At 37.0% G+C, this 21,548-nt stretch overlaps 2 protein-coding genes across 2 annotated transcripts; both read right to left on the bottom strand.

Moving 5' to 3' along the window:
- Positions 1-11,129: 11,129 nt before the first annotated feature.
- Positions 11,130-11,940, bottom strand: LOC128556644 (sialate O-acetylesterase-like; the record flags this gene model as incomplete). The annotated part of the gene is made up of 2 exons (XM_053542221.1): positions 11,130-11,438; positions 11,857-11,940. Coding segments are annotated over 2 exons (336 nt in total), but the record flags the coding sequence as incomplete, so codon positions are not given.
- Positions 11,941-11,962: 22 nt separating this feature from the next.
- Positions 11,963-21,325, bottom strand: LOC123551829 (sialate O-acetylesterase-like). The gene is made up of 8 exons (XM_045341038.2): positions 21,220-21,325; positions 20,741-21,078; positions 20,283-20,418; positions 14,554-14,719; positions 14,127-14,212; positions 13,701-13,831; positions 13,399-13,553; positions 11,963-12,044 (listed from the first exon to the last, which is right to left on the bottom strand). The coding sequence occupies exons 1-8, from the start codon at positions 21,278-21,280 to the stop codon at positions 11,963-11,965; spliced, it is 1,155 nt and encodes a 384-aa protein (XP_045196973.2). The 5' UTR covers positions 21,281-21,325.
- Positions 21,326-21,548: the final 223 nt, after the last annotated feature.

Raw genomic sequence — 21,548 nt, forward strand, 5'->3', positions numbered from 1 at the left:
AACTTTTATGTGCATGGATGGAGTATCTTAATACTGCACACAAATGTTCTTCTTGATGAGACAATATATCGCGTACATCTATGCTTGTAGGTCAAGGGTGCTATTCAAATTGAAGTAAAATTCGTTTTCGTTTCTTAGCTCCTAAATGTCATGAAGCATTTTCAGTCCTAACACTGTTGCCAACAACGAACTCTGACAAAGTTACCTAGCGGTAGAGGACTTCTGTATTGCCACTGCACAATTCGGTCATTTTTCTCTTCATATCTCGAAAAATTCTAGAAACTCGTATTTCTTCCATCCATTTGAAATGAAATATGGAATACATCGTCAACATGAGGTGGATATACACAAATTATTGGGACTTTCATGTCGATTTTTTAGCTCGTCTGTCACGTAGTGAGCTTTTGTGATCGCCCTTTCTCCGTCGTCCTCAATTTCTTGTGAACATGATAGGAGACCACATTTTACAATCGATTTTAATCAAACTTGCACACAACTTGTATTGGTACAATATCTCGGTTCATTTCGAAAACTGGCCATATCCCATTTTGGGTTCAAGAGTTTTGACCCCTTAAAGGGCCAATATTTGATATTTTGGCTTGTGAACACGATAGAGACCTCACTTTGCAATCGAATTTTATCAAACTTGCACATAACTTGTATTCGCATAATTTGTCGGTTCCTTTCAAAAACTGGCAAGATACCATAAGGCCAGCATTTGCTATTTTGACTCTTGCAGCCATAAAGAGACTTGATTTATGGTTTGATTTGATACAAACTTGTGAAATATCTTTAACAACAATAGATCTCGGAATCCATGATGAATCCATCAGATCCAATGATATGTTCCGGAGTTACGGCCACTGATTGACCACTGAAAAGCCAAATTTGTTAATTTTTACTTTGTAACCACGACAGAAGTGACATTTTACATTTGATTTTAACCACATGTACACACAACTTAAGTCTCAGTAAGATCCGGGTTCGTTTCGAAAACTGGATCATGGATTCTTGAGTTACTGCCCCTGAAATTGAGCAACATTTTCTGTTTTGGCCCTTTCAGTCATACAGAGGTTTTATTTATGCTTTGATTTGATACAAACTTGCACAGAATGTTAATCTTGATTATCTCTAGGCCAAGTTAGAAACTGGGTCATGCGGGGCCAAACACTAGGTCACCGGGTCAAATCAACGGAAAGGCTTGTTAACATTTGAGGCCACATTCATGACCCTATCTTCATTAAGTTTATTCAGAATGTTTATCTTGATGATTCCTATGCCTAATTCAAAACTAGGTGATATGGGGTCAAAAACTAGGTCATCTGGTCAAATCAAAAGAAAAGCCTGTTAACACTCTTTGAGGTCACATTTATGACACTTGGTAAGCATGTTTATCTTGATGATTCCTAGGCCAAGTTCGAAACTAGGTCATGTGGTGTCAAAAACTAGGTCACCCGCTCAAATTAAAGGAAAAGCTTGTTAACACTCGAGAAGCCATATTTATGACCCAACCTTCATGCAACTTGGTAAGAATGTTTATCTTCATGATTCCTGGTCAAAAACTAGGTCACCACTCAAATCAAAAGAAACGTTTATTAACACTGTAGAGGCTACATTTATCACCCTGTCTTCATGAAACTTGGTCAGAATGTTTTATCTTGCTGATTCCAAGGCCAAGTTTAACAGATGAACGATATAGAGTCATTATGACCCTTTTGTTTATATACCCTTGAAACTGGAAGCGTTACTGGAATACATGCTGCATCGTGCTAGTGGTATCCACTAAAGTTGTCCGCTCTCTGTCTTTAGCAGTTCTTACCCAGTGTTCACCAAACTTGGTTACAATGTTTATGGGCATAATGTCACATCAAGGCTCAATAACCAACTGATTTGTCCCTGCGGCTCTGGGGTTGCCAAGAACCTTCGAATTACTTAAAATTGCGAGCATTGCAAGTGTGTAAGTGTATAACTTCAGCAGTACTTATTTATTGTTCACAAAACTAGGCCACAGTATTTATGGGAATAATATCTCGGCCAAGTTTGATAACCAGCCGGATCCTCAATGTACTTTGAAAGTTACAAGCCTTGAATTACTAAAAAAATGTTGAAATTGACAGTGTCCGCTCTCTGACTTGTCCAGTTCTTATCCAAAGTTCATGTACTTGGTCAGAATGTTTATGGTCATGGACAAGTCACTCACAGTCACTCTTGAGTTATATTAGCTTTGCCAAGTTAGATAACCAGCCAGATATTCTTTGTCAATGTTGAGTTATGGCCCTTGAAATAGTTGAAATTGAGAAAATTAACAACTTCAGTGCTCAAATAGTTTACTGTGACAGGCGTATTTTGTGATTGATTTAAGTTGTGTCCCTTTGCTGGGTTTTGAAGTACTACAACTTCATCAGAACATACTCGACTGCGACAGTTTTAACCCAACTCGATAATATAATGCACACACGTGTAACACAATATATAACATCTTTCTTGTTTTGTGTCATGCACATCTCAAAGTGTTTCGTCTAGAGTTGTCAAACATATGGCTGTTATTCAGCATGTAAAGTTGTGCACCTGGGATTTCACTTAGCCAGTTTTATCCGCTGATTTGACCAAAAAATGCAGAGATGAATAAAAAGATTGTGTCTCGATGTTTTTATCTGCTGTCGTGAAACATCAGGGAAATGTTATTTTGTTATAATCATCAAAGTTGCAACCAACTATTTTGGCAAGACCCAAAAATGCACACTAAACTATTTTCCGTTTGGTAGTTCATTACATGTGAAAGATATACTTGCCAAATGAAATATAACAAGTATAATTCCCAGAGGTAATTCATTTATGATTCATGAAAACATAAAGTAGAAGCTTGAATGTATTCTTGATTCTTTGACACAAAATGGTTACACACGTTATTTAGTTCTGAACTATCAAGTATAAATTTGAATTACAAACCAGATGTGTAAACAAATATGCCACAACAGGCAACCATAGAAGAAAATGTTGTTCAGTTCAGATGAAATATGTCCCCATGATATTTCGCCATTATCAATATTGTTGATGTCCGTGAAATTCGTGGCAGATGACTGATCTGCGGGGTGTCTCTCCTTCATGGAATCTTTAGCGATCTCCAGGGCGTCTTTTGTTGGTGCTGCTTTATTGCATTTTTTCATGTAAAACCTGTGAATCCATTTTGGAATATCGCGTTTGCTGTGTGCTATAGCCAGTGAAACAACTGTTAAAACAATTGTCATTGCACTGCAAGACAACTGTAAAGCGATGTAAGCGCCAAGTAAAGAAACCCCATCAGCTGTTCGAGGGAGATCTTCACTCGTAACTGTCATGAAAACTGCCAAGGTCAGAAATATAGAGATGCTTAAGCCAATTCTTTCACCAGTTTCATTAGGAAGGCAAAAACAGAATAATGTCAAGAGTGATGTACAAACTGTCGGGAAAAAAGTATTTAGTATCACAAACTGCCATTTCCTGCGCAAAATGAATGGGAACACTGCGTGGGTGTACCCAAACTCGCCATACGGTATCGTATAACTTTGAGCTTCTTCGACTTCGAGCTGCCATTCACCGTTGGGTTGGTATTTTCGTAAATCTATTTGTTTATGTCCAGCCAGTATAACAACAGACTTATTATGGTAAGTCCATGGAGATATGTCCAGGCAACATTTTTGTACATCGAATGGATATTTACGAATATCTAACACACAAGATATTTTCTGAACATTGAAAGGCATTAGGTTCACAAAACCGGAACTGTAGACATTAGCGATGGTACCGTCCTGACCATAATCTGTCACTTTACCTACAGTTCCGTAAATATGAATGTCCGGTGTCCAGATAATATCCTGTGGCGCTCTTAAAAAACTGACTCCGGAATACAATTCCTGATCCCAAGTCAAAAAGTTGTCGATCCATTCTAGATTGAGGGCCAACCTCACAGTGAATGTTTGGCTTTTTACATCGACATCGTCAAGATACAAGAAAATCACACTCACGCCCACAGTTATGGGAGAACTGATATCATATCTAGGTAAGATGTACCGATTGTAATCATTAAAAAGTTGATTGTACAATTCCTTTTCAAGTGAAACATTATAAATCAAACCAACGCCTTCGTGCACAGTAGTTGTTAAGATGAGAAACAATAATTTTATCAACATTTTTGAGAAACTAAGATATCTGGACTATATGCCATATATACCCATTGATTTCTAAATGTTTCATAAATAATGTTTATGAATTTATACAACTTTGTATTGCGAATTATATCCACCGAATGATTTCAGATTAGGAGAAAACAATTGCTTTTAAGTTCTGAACGTTTGAACTCAATGTAAGCACGAGGGTTGATCCAAAATTACTACGATTTATACTCGATCGAGCGGCTTAACCGAAATTAAATGCAATATCTCGGTTTAATAACATAAAATAAATGTATGAAAAATATTGTGATTTTTTTCAAGTCATCGTTAACGCATTGCAATGCTGAGATTGTGTTTATAAATGTGGAACATTGAATAACCTTTAGTCTGTTGGCGGCAAGTGATTCTGCCTTTGCAACAAATGCAGACCAAGATCAGCCTGCACGTCCGTGCAGACTGATCATGTTCTGCGACGTTTGCTATTCGGTCAGTAAATTTTCAGTTAACACCACTTTGATAAAGAAGTGGTATCGCCCAGTTTGAAAGATGGACCAGCCCATTTTAGAAATTCATACAAGCGGAACATTAAAATGTTCCCCACTTAGTTTTACCAGTCGTATTTTATACAATTAAATGGATTACAGAGATACCTGTTTGGCAATTAGCAGCTGTATTTAGTAGCTCGTTCGTTGATGAGTGGGTTATTATGGATTGTTTTTTTTCTCTCAAATACAAGGTAAATCGTATGATTTAACATTTGCAATAAGATTAATAAGTAAATGTTGAAAAACAGTTTACTGTAGTACTGGGCGGCTTTGTGTCATCGAGCTTTTTTTTTAAAATTTTCCAACCAGTGATTTGTATATTAAGTTAGTGTTTGTTGTTTCTGAATCGCGAAGAAACAATGGCGTGGTAATATCTAAAACTTTTCTTTCTCATGTTAAAGATCAAAACTGAATCGACCAGACTATGTGATTTATCCATATAACAGATTTAACGATATTTTGAATAAAAATCAGGAAAGTGTACTTTTTACGAGTGCGAATTGCAATTTCACGTGGACGGGCCATTTTGGCTGTCTGTCATGAATTTGACAGCAGTCCCGGCAAATCACCCAAAGGTCGCTACCTCGATTCATGAATTTGACAGCAGTCCCGGCAAATCCCCCAAAGGTCGCTACCTCGATTCATGAATTTGACAGCAGTCCCGGCAAATCCCCCAAAGGTCGCTACCTCGATTCATGAATTTGACAGCAGTCCCGGCAAATCCCCCAAAGGTCGTTAACTCGATTCATGAATTTGACAGCAGTCCCGGCAAATCCCCCAAAGGTCGCTAGCTCGATTCATGAATTTGACAGCAGTCCCGGCAAATCCCCCAAAGGTCGCTAGCTCGATTCATGAATTTGACAGCAGTCCCGGCAAATCACCCAAAGGTCGCTAGCTCGATTCATGAATTTGACAGCAGTCCCGGCAAATCACCCAAAGGTCGCTACCTCGATTCATGAATTTGACAGCAGTTCCGGCAAATCACCCAAAGGTCGCTAGCTCGATTCATGAAATTGACAGCAGTCCCGGCAAATCACCCAAAGGTCGCTAGCTCGATTCATGAATTTGACAGCAGTCCCGGCAAATCACCCAAAGGTCGCTACCTCGATTCATGAATTTGACAGCAGTCCCGGCAAATCACCCAAAGGTCGCTACCTCGATTCATGAATTTGACAGCAGTCCCGGTAATTCACCCAAAGGTCGTTAACTCGATTCATGAATTTGACAGCTGTCCCGGCAAATCACCCAAAGCTCGCTAGCTCGATTCATGAATTTGACAGCAGTTCCGGCAAATCACCCAAAGGTCGCTAGCTCGATTCATTAAATTGACAGCAGTCCCGTCAAATTACCCAAAGGTCGCTAGCTCGATTCATGAATTTGACAGCAGTCCCGGCAAATCGCCCAAAGGTCGCTACCTTGATTCATGAATTCGACAGAAGTCCCGGCAAATCCCTCAAAGGTCGCCTGCTCGATTCATGAATTTGACAGCAATCCAGGCAAATCGCCCAAAGGCCGCTAGCTCGATTCACGAATTTGACAGCAGTCCGGGCAAATCGCCCAAAGGTCGCTAGCTCGATTCATGAATTTGACAGAAGTCCCGGCAAATCACCCAAGGGTCACTAGCTCTATTCATGAATTTAACAGAAGTCGCATTGTGGTTTATTATACACCTATAAATACACAAGAAATAACATTCAATATAAGATAAAACTTATGTTGTTTTTTTTTTGTGTGTAAGTCCTGCCTGAATAACGCACACATTCAATGTAGCCCCAAATCAAATTATTATATTATATTATATTATATAATGAAAAGGCTTTATGTTAAATGTGTGCGTTAAAGACAGGTTTCACACATTCGTGAACCCCAGAATCCGAATAATTCCATGTAATCATGTTTCCGTCCCGACTTCTCATGATTTTAAATGTTATTTTCATTTTCTCATAAAAATATTCGAAAACAAGTCTTTATCAAATTTAAATCAAAACCATAATCTTCGAATAGAAAATAATCTAACATAGAATATGGGTACTCAGACTTACATGTTTCGTTCATGATTCTCAATATTTCGAATATCTCATCTATCGGCATTAACGCAACGTTGAAATACGCGAATGAATTGGCAAACATGAAAAACAAGGAGAACGTATCGGCTTAACCAATCAAATTATTTGAATTTACAGATATTGGAATTATTCCTTAATTGGAATACGACCAATGTAAAAATGTCAGTTTTTTCGGAGAAAACAAATTCTTCCCTGGAATATTCGGTTGGCCTGCGTGTTCGCCTTGGCATGGCCCTGCTGGGGATCCGGCATGGGAAATGTTCGTAACTACCAAGAAAGAGGAATACTGACTCTGACTCCCGCTATATTTTCAACGATAGGCACGCGTGTCCGGTACTTTTAGATTTATACTCCTCCGCGATCACTCACTCCTAGACTTAAGTCCGCCAAGGTGTCAATTGACTGCCGTACCTACAGTCACGACAAAATTTATACATTTGGACGAAACTCTCTGGAAATTGCTGGGAGGCAATCTATACAAAAACGGTACATTAAGAACACGCTACTACTAGGGACAAGTTCGCGGTCCTATTATAGTAGTTTGGGCCTCACTATGACTGAAAGGCCGAACGGAACGTCATTACACACACACACACACGCACACACACACACACACAAAATAGAATCTACTTTCGATTATCATGATTTATTTTGGCCTTCTCATACCAGGAACATATTTAGTGTCCCTCTGGCAGTCTCCTAAATCGCTTTTTATAATGACTGGCGAGTGGAAATATGTACATATGAGCCGTGCCATGAGAAAACCAACATAGTGGCTTTGCGACCAGCATGGATCCAGACCAGCCTGCGCATCCGCGCAGTCTGGTCAGGATCCATGCTGTTCGCTAACAGTTTCTCTAATTACTATAGGCTTTGAAAGCGAACAGCATGGATCCTGACCAGACTGTGCGGATGCGCAGGCTGGTCTGGATCCATGCTGGTCGCAAAGCCACTATGTTGGTTTTCTCATGGCACGTCTCATATACGTTTTTATTTATTGTCTAGTGAATTGTTTGAGATTTTAGAGGAAACAATACATTTACATTCATCAACATCTTGCTTGACATATCGAATGAAACTCTTACCGTACCCTTTGAAAGCTTAATGGGCTTCACATTAATTGTAGAAATCATTGTATAACAGTATTGTAGAAAATATTGGTCAAAGTATTTGTTTTAATAATATTTTAATAATAATTATGTTCTTCAAACAGTAACTTAAACGGATACAATGGTTCTTTGATATTTAACATTGTTTGTTTGGTTTGAAAGAGTGCTGGACTTCGATTTTTCCAGGATAATGATGACAGCTGACTCATCAATACTGCTCAATGGTGTTATTAATTTGTCAGATATGTATTGGTGACAGGAATAAAACATTAAATTCTGGCTATTTTTTTTGGATATAATATCAGCAAACTTCCTAGGGAAGCACTCCACAACAGACCTTTCTTTAAATGTCTTAAAATGTACATAAGTCCATAAACTTCACGCGTTTGTGTGTACAAACAATGCTGTTTGTTTCAACAATAACACTAAACGTAAGCTCAAAATGATACCAAACATTGCACTTGTGGCATGTGACCTAAGTTCCATGGAATATCTTTAACTATGATACTTGATGACCGCTTAAATGTACTGTTGATATTTCCTTTTATTGAGGCGAAATAAATACAGAGTATTCCATGTATGGCAAAAGATTTGACCCGGACAGGCTCTGTAATGACCTTTCCTCCCAAAGTGTGACCTTAATATTTGGGACAATGGCCTGCATGCTTTTGTGCGCGACATTTCCTATCATTTAAGGAGATGTGTCTGCCAAGCTCCATTCATGTAAAAGTTACGACCTGGACAGGCTTATGAATGACATTTAACACAGAACTTTGACAATGACCTTAAAGAGAGGAGTATATATGGGGTTTGTGCGCGCCAGTCAATCACATTGAGACAACCATTTCCGTCGTGTATATCACAATTACGCCAGTCAATCACATTGAGACAACCATTTCCGTCGTGTATATCACAATTACGCCAGTCAATCACACTGAGACAACCATTTCCGTCGTGTATATCACAATTACGACCCGCACAAAATTAGACATGACATTTGACTCACAAGTGTGACATGACCCGCATTGAGACAGGGACCTTTGATTTTGTGCATGACACTGATAAAGAAAAACATTTCTGCGGAATATTAGATAAACTGCTCATAGATTGTCAAAATTACCGTACGATCAAAGCGGATAGACGCATGCAGTACTTAACGCACGTACCAACGCACATAAATTTGTACAACTATGTGGAACTTACCGCGAACGGTCTTAACAAAATATTTGGGATGAGCAGTTAATACCAAAGTGATGCTGAACTACAAGATGGCCTCACTGCACATTTCATTATCGCTCTGGAACAGGCTCGATCAAACCGAGTCTGCTATTATTTTGCTTGGTTGCGTTTTATGCTTTCAAATGAGCATGGATATAGATTTTATTAATGCAAACAGAGGTCATATTTTTATGATTGAAAGGTCACAAATGCAAATTCTTCCTCCATCAACACAAGCTGGAAACTCGCTATACGACCTATGTATGTGTCGGTATGACATTAAGCCCAACAGAACGAAATAAACAGTAAGGTAGGCCGATACAGCACCTGAAATATTCGAGGTGGTCAACAGTTTATTATATATAGTTCTTTTAATTTTTCATATATTCTTTAAGAGATTTATTTTCGGATCGAAACAAATCATTTTATAGATTTAAAACTTTCTTCACAAAATCCTATAATTACCTTCCTTTAAGGAAAAGTGCGCTAATTAAAACAATATGACTTTGTATTTCTTTTTGTTTTTGAAAAAAAGAATATCTCACATTTCCATTTGACAACTGTTATAATATGCCAACTTGAACAAAAACGTGTCTTTATAGCTTTAAAACTACTTGGTTGCGCAGTCATACGAAAGAGAGGTAATCGGATTTAAAGCTTATGAATTTTCTACATGTACAACTAATTCGCCACAGGAAAGGGGCCTCCATGACCGAATGGTTTAGGTGGCTGACTTCAAATTACTTGCTCCTCATCAATGTGGGTTTGAGACACACTTGGGGTTTAGAATTCTTCATGTGAGGAAACCATCCAGCATGATAGTTCTACCCAGGTGCCCGCCAGTGACGAAATAATGCCATGAGATGCTCATAGGATCTTCATAACGAAAAGCTGTAAAGTCGCCATTTGACCTACAAATGTGTCGGTGTGACCTTCTCCTCACCCCCAGTTTCACTCTCAGTTTCTCAGTTGGACTTACCTTATGTCATTGTCTAATATTACTATGTATGATGCATTGTCTGGTTAACATTCCATCAAGGTAAAACAAGCTTAAGCTGAACCTGTTTTAGAACATAATTGAGGGGAATACATACTCAGATGACTTTGTAAAGCCATTCAAGTAGGCATATAAGTTGGAAGCCCTCTATGTGTCCTAAGGAAAAGAATGATCGGAGTTTGAATTGGTTGATGGATGCTTACACATATGGAAGAATGTTGTAAAACCTATAACATCTTTGAAAGCTAGCATAGAATGCAACCAAGCAAAGAAAAAATGCATTTCGATTTGACTGAGTATTTTCATTAGAGTTTTTCAGATGTGTATCTTCTAGCACCGGCTTAAACAGAACTCTTCCATATATATACAAAGAGTCCAAGTATGGCGAGACTTTACAGAATCGTCAAGGCACTTCTAAAATAGGTAGTAAAATATAAGTCTGGGAAACAACATGATACACTTTTTGAATATTTTTGATTGTTTCTGTTATATACTGAGACAGATTTTTGGCTCTGAATATCTGTTTTGAGAAGAAAAGGGACATAATTAAACAAAATCTGAATAACCTTAAGAGTTATATCATGTGTCTGAACACAGACTAATAACATATTCACGAATATTCTTTAGAAAGATAACCAACAAAAGCATTTTAAATCGAAGTGAATCCCTCTTTAACATGTTTAATATAACTAATAAGGCATAAATGTTCCAGGGAATAGTGCTTTCCACTAAACATTGTTTCATATAGCCTATTTATGCCTACTAAAATAAAACTAGTACATAATTTGTGTGTGTCTTATTTCTCTACATTTTTCTCGGAATGAAATGCATGCACGCTTTTTGCGCTCAGAGTATCTACAGATTTACTCTGGATGCGTTGTTGCCAATTTTTGTTTTGGCATTTAAAGACGATGCAATACAATTGATTCAATTGGGGAAAGCTATAATTGTTTCTGTGGAAGAACACACATGGCAACTGATATCAAACATTTTTCAACACCTTTCAGTCGAATCCCAAACCTTGTATAATTGACAAAATCACGAAGTGTTGAGTTTTATTACAATTATTCAAGATATAATTTATCTTTTAGTCTAGATGATCACTGCGTTTTGAATGGACCATATTTGACGAACGTAGCCGCAGGAAGGTCGTTGTTGCTGTCATAGAGTGGACACATCTTGAATTCACACGGACTCATTTCCCAGGCATATCTCACAGCTGCTACAACATTCGTGGTACCATGACAAGCTGACGTATCTATAGTGACCGTGCTCTGGTCATGTTCAACAATAGGAGCTGGTTTCCACGCATTATAGTGGCACGTGTGGTTGACCGTGTTTCCGCAACATAACTGAAATATGTATGATACATTCATAGAAATCGAGATTGCAAATCACTGACATTACTGGCGATATTCATTTTAATAAGTATATGTCACTTCCAAAAGGTTCAATGAACTCTCAGGCCGGCAGCTATTATAAATTATATATCCTTCCCCACAGTTTCAATATGGCAACTCTTTTAAAACTAAAGTAACAATAAAGTCTGTCCTCTTATATACACCATTAGACTTTAGAGAATTTCATTAAAATAGAACACGCACGCACGGTATCAAAATGCCAATGAAACTCCAAGATATTTTAACTTAATGTTCAATAGTTTAATAAAGTTAAAAATGAATAAATCATAATGTTTTTGTGTTTTGTTGGCATAATATAATTATACTAGTATCAAGTTAAGAGGAGTATTATATCCGAATATTATTGTACCTCAAATCCGTCGGTTTTCCTTACTTCTATAGCACTGTTACCATGATCAAACTCAATTATAAGTTTATTTCCAGTCTGTGTAAATCATCAGAATGGGCCTTGGAAATTAGGTTCGATCTTTGTATGCGAAATGCTCTGCCCGCAAGAGCCAAAAGCTTGGCAACGTCTTGCTTGTCCTTGGATGTATACTGGAAAGGGCATAACCCCGGGATTAAAACTCATGGTGGGGTATAATACCCTTTGATAGTATGAGATGAAAATATATTAGAATTATATTAAACATAAGGCTGTAACTTCCAGGGAAAGATATAGTCTTTCGTGGCTTACCTTTCAATTGGGGGCAACCTAGACCAAATGGTTCAGTGGATAAGGTCTCTGACTTTGATGCAATTGTCCGGCACAGCTGTGGGTTCGAAACTCATTTTGGTGCATATTTTATTCTATTTATGTGAGAGAAAAAAAAACAAGAGTATCTTGGGTATTCCTCCATGAAAAGCTGGAAAGTTGTCATGTTACCTGTAATCGTGGCGGTGTGACGTTTAACCCAACAAAAAAAGATACCCTTGAATTGCAAGTAACGTTATTTGACGAGAACAAAACAAGCAAAATTATAATAATGATTTTCGGTAAAATATTGCACTCATTTCAACATTTTGTCGTCGTATGGGGGCATTTTGAATAGTGTCTATGAAAGCAAAATAGAACGTATCTCGTACACTATTTTGCTTGATTTCATGATATTTTTCCAGCTGTATTTGGTAAAATTTTCAAACGTGTTATTTAAAGAGGTTACGACCCATTGTTCTGAGATACACCGCATGTTTAGTGTACAGCCCGTTTACAGATAGACGCAACGCTTTCCTCTTGGATTGTATTTGACGGAAGATGGGGAGGACTCTGTGATAAACAGTTTTTAAATTCCACCAGGACTCAACTGTTTTGATTTCTGTCTATTTCGTCGTTTAAGAATGTTCTCTTGATGCTCTATCTTCTGCAAAGGCATTAAGTACATGCGTTTTGGTCCTTAAGGTTTGTATTTTATAAATTACACATGAGAAGTTTTGTGTTTCACATGTTATTCCTTCTGTTGCCATTATGTGTGTTAGAAATTCACCTGGCGGGGATTACTTTTATTTATACTGTCCCGTGACTTTGGAACGAACACGTAAGGGTTAGGGTGATGCTAGGTGCGCACCATAGACCGGTTTAAGCTTCCCTGTGGTGTCTTTTTTGCCACTGACCATTCCAAGGCGGTGTCCCACTGTGTTCTTTGATATGTTCGTTTTGTCTTCGTGTGTTTGCTTTGTGTGTGTGAGAGTGTGTGAGTTGCGTTTTGGGGAGTCTGCGATTTTTGAAACTGGCATTCCCTGTTGGATATTTTGATATCCTTGTTTTTTTTTTCAATGACAACCCAACTCTCGTCTGCAGCATGTTGAAAGCCATCAAAATTTTCTAACTATTTTCATAAACAAAACTGGAACATGGGCCTGCTTTGAGTTGTGACATAGCACTTAATAAGAAGGCATAATACGCAATACATACGTTCCGCGTGTAGAATTGTAGTCAGGGAGATCCATAGCAATAGCCATGAAAACGTTTTGCAGACGGGGATTAGGTACATAGCCATAGTTTGCTGTTTGAGACCATCGTAAATCCGGAAATCCAAAATGTAAAGTTTTGTTTGCATTCGCAGCCAACTGTAATATAATGTTGAAATTTATCAAACAGTTAAATTTATTATGAGTGTACTAGCATCAATCACTCTTATAAGCGCGACAAACGGTGTTCCTTGGAAATTTTATTTACTTATTAAATATATATCTGATATCCTATATGGTACTTGCTTGAACAAATCCAAAGGGGAATTGTTTGCTGGTCTGATGTTTTGACGCAGCGTTGAACTTTGCTCTCCAGTCATCAATCATAGCGGGAAATTGGCATGCATAATCATCTGGATGTCGAATATTTGCCTCACCTGGGACAAGAAATAGAACTTTTATAGCACCGCGTACTTTTATTTTGTAGCACGATATATGTTACAGTGAAAGTTCCTATCAATTAACATATTTTACATTCTCTAACATTTCAGGTCGATCGACGTTTAATGTATACCGTTGTTTCTAGTGCTATAAAGTGAAATGACTAAGGGACTAAACACTAGTAAACAGTGTAAAACAGATCATTTAGATTAATATTTAAAAACAAGAACATTTTACAATAGTATACTCTAAGTTTATAGAATGTGTTTAAGGGAGCAAGACTGAACTTACCTTGATACCATATTGCACCAAATATGGTCATCTTTAGCAGCGGGTAGACCATAGCATTCCATAAGACGCTGTGTTGACGGGGCCCTCTTAGAAAATACCAAGATCAAATGATACATGCATGTCAAAAAAGGGAGTATAAATTGATGAAAAAAAGTTTATGGTAGAAGAAATGATATTGTAGAAAATAGAATTTTTTGACTTTACCAATTTTTAGCTATTAAACGCTCGAATAGGCCCACTGTGTAATAAAATGAAACGTTCAACGGAAGTTTTAACATTGTTTTCCGCTGCGTGCCTGTCGCCTTTTTATGCGTTTCCTCATATAAACATACGGTTGAATAAATCAACTTTTATATCGATATCATTTTGATAAATCTTAATTGTCTTGTAAGAATTATCTCAATTTATTTTTAAATTGTCAAATTACCTTTTCATTCTATGTGTACAGTTCGCTAAAGCATCAGGAGATGACCAGGCTTCAATAGGAGTTCCTCCCCAAGCGGTCTCTACGAGGCCAATTGGTCTATTAATATGTGGGGACAGCTCCTCCGCGTACAACAGACACACGGCAGAGAAGGCGTTTGTATATTTATCTGTTGTTTAAAAAAAAAAAGAAATACAGGGTTAATATAACAAGAACTATCTTTAAAAAAGAGAAACGGCGCATTTTTTACATTAATAAAGATTTATTGTTGTGCCATTCGCTAAACCAAATTTCCAAACAAAAGAGTCCTGGTTTACCATTTGACTTTTTTTCATAGAAATTTCTACACCTTTCTTTTCTATTGACGTGTATATTTTTTTTATTTTTTTTTTCATTTTTAAAGTATGCATTCCAAATATCATTGAGTTATAATGCTTTAAAGCTGTAAAGAAATGTCGCGCAGTAACACATCAGTCGCTGTAACTACATTTGTGACGTCACAGGTCACGAGGTTTTTGTGTTTCGACCTAGGCTAAGTAGTTTTGGGCTTTTATACGAGGAATCTTTAAAAATATATGCCACACTTAATTTACCCATCATACAAAACTGTTTTACTATGATAAACAATAAGTAAAGTAAGAATTTACTTTAAGATCGGTCGTAGAAATCTAGCGGGGTGCCGTAACCATGGAAACGGCTACAGAAGCGGTAAATCGCGGAAACTCAAAAACTTTCTTGTGTCATATTTCAAAAGGTAGTATGTATTAGAAACTTGATTTTTCAAATTTTCATTAAGTTAGAATACTATTGCTGCAGTGATTATATTCTAAATACTGAATTAAATTCTTAATTTTCCCTCAGCACGTGCAAATTTTTTGTAATAAGCACGTGCATTCAGTTGTAACCAATAAGGTGCCCTTTTTAATCAGAACAGTTTTCTGGACTTACTTACAACTATTCTGATTTTTGGCTTGAAATATTGTATATACGCAAGCAATTAAAATTTAAAATTTTGATACGTCAGTTTAACTTAAAAATTTATATATTAAGCAGCGGTACATGCCATATAAGCTATTAATTCCTTCCTTTTCAATACAAATGGACAATGAAGTTAATTAATAATGCGTTAAATACGGGTTGGAATATTTAATAAATATTATATGAAAAACAACAAAGTTTATTTAATTAATTGTTGAAAACATTGATAAATTGTTTTTGTGACATTGCCTTTTGTTAGCTGTCAGTATGTATAGATACGCTAAAAATATTATAATGCCCTGCATAAATTGTTCCCTTTTTCGTTGGGTATTTTTACTATTACTGTTACGAAATCAAATATTTTAGACTTGATACTTTTATTGTTTTAATAATTAATCATATTACCGGACTTTCTCATAAATCAGCGGAACCATTATGGGAGTAAACGAGGCCTAGAGTAAAGGCTTCCAGTGTGGGGTAGAGTGAGCTAAACGTACATGTAAAAGAATAACGATGAAATTTGCGAAATAATAGTAATGTTTTGCTTATTTCTTATTTTGGGGTTTGGGGCCCCTTATTGTACTCTTTGAAATCTCGTATTTTGCAATACACTTTCCGGAGATAATCATGACCATTGGTATGTTATCAAGTACTATTTTTTTGTATGTAGACCAATGGGAAAAAAAAAAGGAAAATACATTGTTTTTGAAAGAGTAAGTCTGTATTTCTTTCATGCACACTTGTAGTAGCAATATACATCCCTCAATGCGGTTACGAAAAAAAAATACATATGTTCAAAGTGACAGTTTTTCAAAGGATGGTCAGCAAATGTTATCTTTATATATTTCATTCCCCGGCTCCGTTCTTCAATAATCGCATATTTTTAGTTATTTATGTACAAAACACTTTACAGTTTATTGACAAATTGAAAAACAAATGAAATCCAAATGATCGTTTTAAATATGATGACTACATTTTAAACATTAAAAACATTTCATATACCATAATCTCGTTTTAAAAAGCAAACAGAAAAGTAAGTATAGGGCAAAGTGTAAGGACGAAATTTTAAGTGCAAAAGAATAACTGCGGATGGCCAAACCCAGGATCCCCCCCCCCCACGCCTACCACTTACTCAAACTGAGCAACTTGAATAAATCCTAGACGTCTCAGTGCTAGATTTATTCTTTATTGCAATTTTGTACGACTGTTCCGGTACTTATCAATATGCACACTATATTACAATCAATTTGCTTTGAGTGAAAATACCGAAATGGTACGAGGTTACATTCTTCATTTGTTAATATAAACAATTAAATCTTGATACCTCATTTTCAGTGCTTTACAGCATTTCAATGACATAAAAACACATATATAGCCATTAAATATAACATGTCTTCTCACCAAAAATGAAAAAATATACATATTGAGATGTTAGGTGATATATATTAAAGAAACAATATCTGTCTGAAAAACATCACCATCTGAAAATACTCCCATGAAATTTATCACTTAGCGATAAACCGTATACATGTAGACATGGACATTCACAGTGAAAGTGATCTAGATCTTTTTTCAATACAATAAACAATACAGCTAAGCCAAAGCTATAACTGTCACTCCTATTTTGACTCATATACAAGATCTCATCAACAACATGGGAAATACATTTGATGTGCAAAAACAGATCATCTAACATCAACTTACATGCTTGGGGAACTTCTCTTTCGTAACACTGGGGGTCATTGTCCCTGCGCAGTTAGGGGACCGAATTTCGCTATTCAACTGCTAAATGCAAATAAGAAGTTGTAAGTGCTAAATGGCAATAGCTTAATGTTAATGTCACATACTAATGCTAAATGCTACATACAAAATACATAAGCCGTATACAAAATGCAAATGTCATAAAAACTCTACATGCAGCCACAGGAAAACATTGCAGTAATTACAAGGCAATGACTGAAGCACTCATGAAGGCCGTCTGAATGCGGAAGAAAGCTCCTCAACCGTCTTTCTCACATATGCACTGTCTATTATGGAAGTTCTGATCAACAATAAAGCTCCGCGCTAGCCAGGAGAATGCAGAGCCCGAGTATAAACATGCAAAGTAGCAATTCAGTGGATTACATCCATTGTGGACTTGCAGGGAATGAAGAGGCAGACAAACTGGCTAAGCTAGAAGCTCAGTCAGAACAACCAACAAAACCTGTAGTCATAGCGATATTGCATGGTGCTGTGGTTCGTTAAGAGAGTGCCAATGGCCCAGCACCTCTGTCTTCAACTCACTAGGTTTCTTTCGGGGTTACCTCAGCCTTAGTTCCGAGTTAAAATCCTATCCTGGGAACACAGGAGCTATTTGTCCCATAGCTTGGGGTCTGTTTTATAGGCATCAGGGCGTGTCCACACACCGGTGGGCCTGGCATGCCACATGTCTGGGGGCAGACCTCCTCCGTGTCCCCTGCAGTTCTGCCTGAGGCCGCAAGGTGCTCAGTTACCGTGTGGCGCCAACTCGGAGGCACTGCAAAAGGGCTTGTCTGCAGAGAGGCTATGTACTGGCAGGGAAGACTTACGCACACGGCTCCTTTTTCACCAGAAGGCTAGCCAGCGGTGGAGGCTGAAAGCGGAAGGTGACAAGCACACAACACACAGCACACCACACTTGACGCATCAGCAGACCAATTGCCACACAACAAAGCCTGTGAGTTACAAGAAGGAAGTCACCATCATCAAGGCACTAACGAGACCAAGGATAGAGAAAGATGCTTTTCATCTCCTTGAACAAGCTCGGGGCATAACAAACTCAATGCTCACAGGTACAAGAAATACAAACTGGCACCATCGCCATCTTGTTCATGTGGTGAGGAAGATCAGACTGCGGAGCATATACTTCGGAGATGTAAAAAGGCATGACCATGAGCGTGCTGTGACTTGGCCGATAGATACCTCAATGCACCAGAAACTATATGAAGGCATTGAGGATCTGCGGCAAACCACAAGTTTCATCAAGGCTACTGGTCTGACAATGTATTTGCAAACGAGAAGAAGAAGATAAAAACAAGTTCTTTTTGTCAAATGATAAATGGTAATTTTCAAATTATCAATCTTTGTGATCTTTATCTCTTCAACTAATGAATGTAACTTTTACTTATTTGGAAAAAAATAAATCAACGAAAATGAGAACAATTTTATGCATGCGTTATATGTTAAGCTTATCTATACAATACTGACAGGTAACAATGTCACACACACACACACACACACACACACACACACACACACAAACAACATAATTTATGCACATGTTTTCCAACAATTAATTTAATAAACATTTTTTTTTTCATATTATATATGTTAAATATTCCAAGCCGAGATTCAACGAGTTATTCCCTAACTTCAATGTCCATGTGTATTGAAAAAGGAAGCGAATGAATAACGTACATTGCATGCAATCCGCTGCATTAATATATGAAATAGTGTTAAACTGACGTATCAAAATTTTAAAATTTTAATAGCATGCGTATTATACATAATTTTCGTGCCAAAAATTAGCCATAGTTGTAATTAAGTCCAGAAAACATGTTCTGATTAAGAGAGGTACCTTGTTGATTCATAACTGAAATGCACGTGCTAATAACTAAAATTGCACGTGCTGATGACAATTAAGAAATTTAATAAGATATTTAAAATATAATCGCTGCAAACAATAGGTATTCATAACTTAATAAAAATATGAAAAAATCAAGTTTCTAATACCATTACTTTTTGAAATATAACAAAAGAAAGATTTTTAGTTTCCGCGATTACCAGCTTCAGTAGCCGTTTCCATGGTTACGGCACACCGCTAAATTTCTACGACCTCATTTAAAATCTCCATTTGTTGCCGAACTGTATTCTTATATAGGTGAAAAAGTTTTGTATGTTGGGTAAATTAAAAGCCTTACGGAGGGCCCGTACACACGAAAGGTTCTTCAGATATTTTGCTTCTCTGCCTCGCTATATCGATTCAGCAATATATCTATTTAGATTTAATTGAAACATTATTTTCGCGGATCAGTTAAGGCAGAACAATAAATGAGCAACGCCCACCTTTAATCTCCTGTATCAGTTGTAAATGTGTTAATTTTTTAAAAGGAAGAAATAGCTTGCATGTGAACCAAACAATATTTTACATATGAAAATATGAACCTGAAATCTCAGGGAATCTCACGTTTCGACCAATTTACACAGACATTACATGTGATTTTACTGACTTTCCCGCGCGTTTTTCATAGACAATAAGACGAGATTTTATTGGTCCATGGAGATGTCCATGGAGACATGCTTAATTTGCATATTAAGTAAAAATAAACGGCGGCGACGAAAAACTTAGGGAGAGTGTTTCAAACTTTAACAGTTAGCTAAGATTTTTCTTCTTTTTCAATCCATTATACTGCAGTTTGTAATATTATACGTAATAGAATATTGTTCAAACCAAATCCTGAGAAAACTTTTGACAAAGTCGGGGCACACAAAACAAAGTATCCACAAACTTTCTCACATTAGGTCCAGTCTAATATAATATTCATTGACATGATTTCATTAACCAAATTTGGACATTTACAAATTAAAGTAAGTTTTAAAAATCATCATTTAATATACGATATATTTTCCAAGTAAACACGTTTTTCAGAGTTTAAACAGCAGCACTATTTTTGTGACTTGGATGAAAATGCTGTTAAGTTTTATTCAATGCAATATAGATAAATGTAATATTTTACCTGCTAAAGTTTTACGCCACGGTAATGCAATAACTGGTTCTTCTTTTGTAACATTGGATGACCTGAGAGCAACCTTCATGATTCGTATGTTGTCAAAATGTGATGAATGCTCCAACTCTACACTGTGATTTAGCACCTGACATACAAATCCAACAGCACTGAACTCTAAAAACTTGGTCAAACATTGCATACATCTGATTTTTTTGAACAAGTGTTAGTATTGCCAAATGAAGAGTTGACTGATAAAATATGATTTCAGTGTTAAAGTAGGCAACGAAAGACTCGATTTAAGAAATAATGTTTTCATTTTGACTCTTTATCCGTTGGTCTGTTAGCTATATGTTTGGTTTCCATTGTAACGTTTTCAGAAACTCAAGTCACAAATGTCGTTTTTGTATAACAAATTGCCTGACGCTTATATAATTTCTATCTCATTTAAAAAAAAAATGTATACATACACCTCCTAAGGTAAACGCCATATTGCTTTGACCGGAACACACCCAAACATCTCCAAATAAAACATCAGTTAAAACCACGTGACCATCATGCGATCGTATATCTACCGTAACAGGGCCACCAGCGTTTTGAGCAGGTAATAATGTCGACCATATTCCACCGGCATGACCGTCATGTCGGCGGGTGACGGTTGCAGTTCCTACATTAGTCCCATTCAACTTGACATTTACTGTATCTCCGACGGTTGCAGCATATCCCCAAAGCTGAGCCCTCGCAGGAGCCATTTGTAATACCATATGACTGTGATAATAGTCGGCGAAGCGGAGTGTACCGGCTCCATCTTCAATAGAAAAATATGTTTACACTATACAGCACATACACAGCAACAGAAACAGAAACATATATTACAATGCATATACCTTTGTGGACAATAACACAACGTTTCTAGAATTTAAAAAAGAGAGCAATTTCAAATACTTACACGCATTATGAGTCTCAAAAAATAAGATCACTGCACAGATATAAACGAATTTTGTAGACATCTTTCAGCGGATGTTAAATGAAGACTAATGCCTCAACACTACAACAGATAAGAGATAAGTTAAAGTAAGGTCATTCAAAAGTCGGATGATTTATCTATTTTCACATAGGTGAATCATAGGTTAGCGTTCAAAGTCTACGGAACGGGAGAAATATGCTTAAAATTAGGACGATAGTCCAATAAGAAAGTACATACTCTTGCTCTAAATAAAGGTATACGGCTTTTTTAACGGCTATGTCACATAAAAAGGCCATGTTAAGAATTTCCCT

Source organism: Mercenaria mercenaria, chromosome 4, assembly GCF_021730395.1.
Source record: "Mercenaria mercenaria strain notata chromosome 4, MADL_Memer_1, whole genome shotgun sequence".
Classification (NCBI taxonomy): domain Eukaryota; kingdom Metazoa; phylum Mollusca; class Bivalvia; order Venerida; family Veneridae; genus Mercenaria; species Mercenaria mercenaria.

What these genes read in the sequence shown, in the direction of transcription:
- LOC123551829 (XM_045341038.2), bottom strand. Translation starts at nt 21,280, where the DNA reads ATGTCTACAAAATTCGTTTATATCTGTGCAGTGATCTTATTTTTTGAG. An exon ending in TTTTGAGACTCATAATGCGT is followed by an intron (nt 21,079 to 21,219) that starts GTAAGTATTTGA and finishes TTTCTATTGAAG; the next exon opens with ATGGAGCCGGTACACTCCGC. An exon ending in TACAATTCTACACGCGGAAC is followed by an intron (nt 12,045 to 13,398) that starts GTATGTATTGCG and finishes TGCCCTTTCCAG; the next exon opens with TATACATCCAAGGACAAGCA.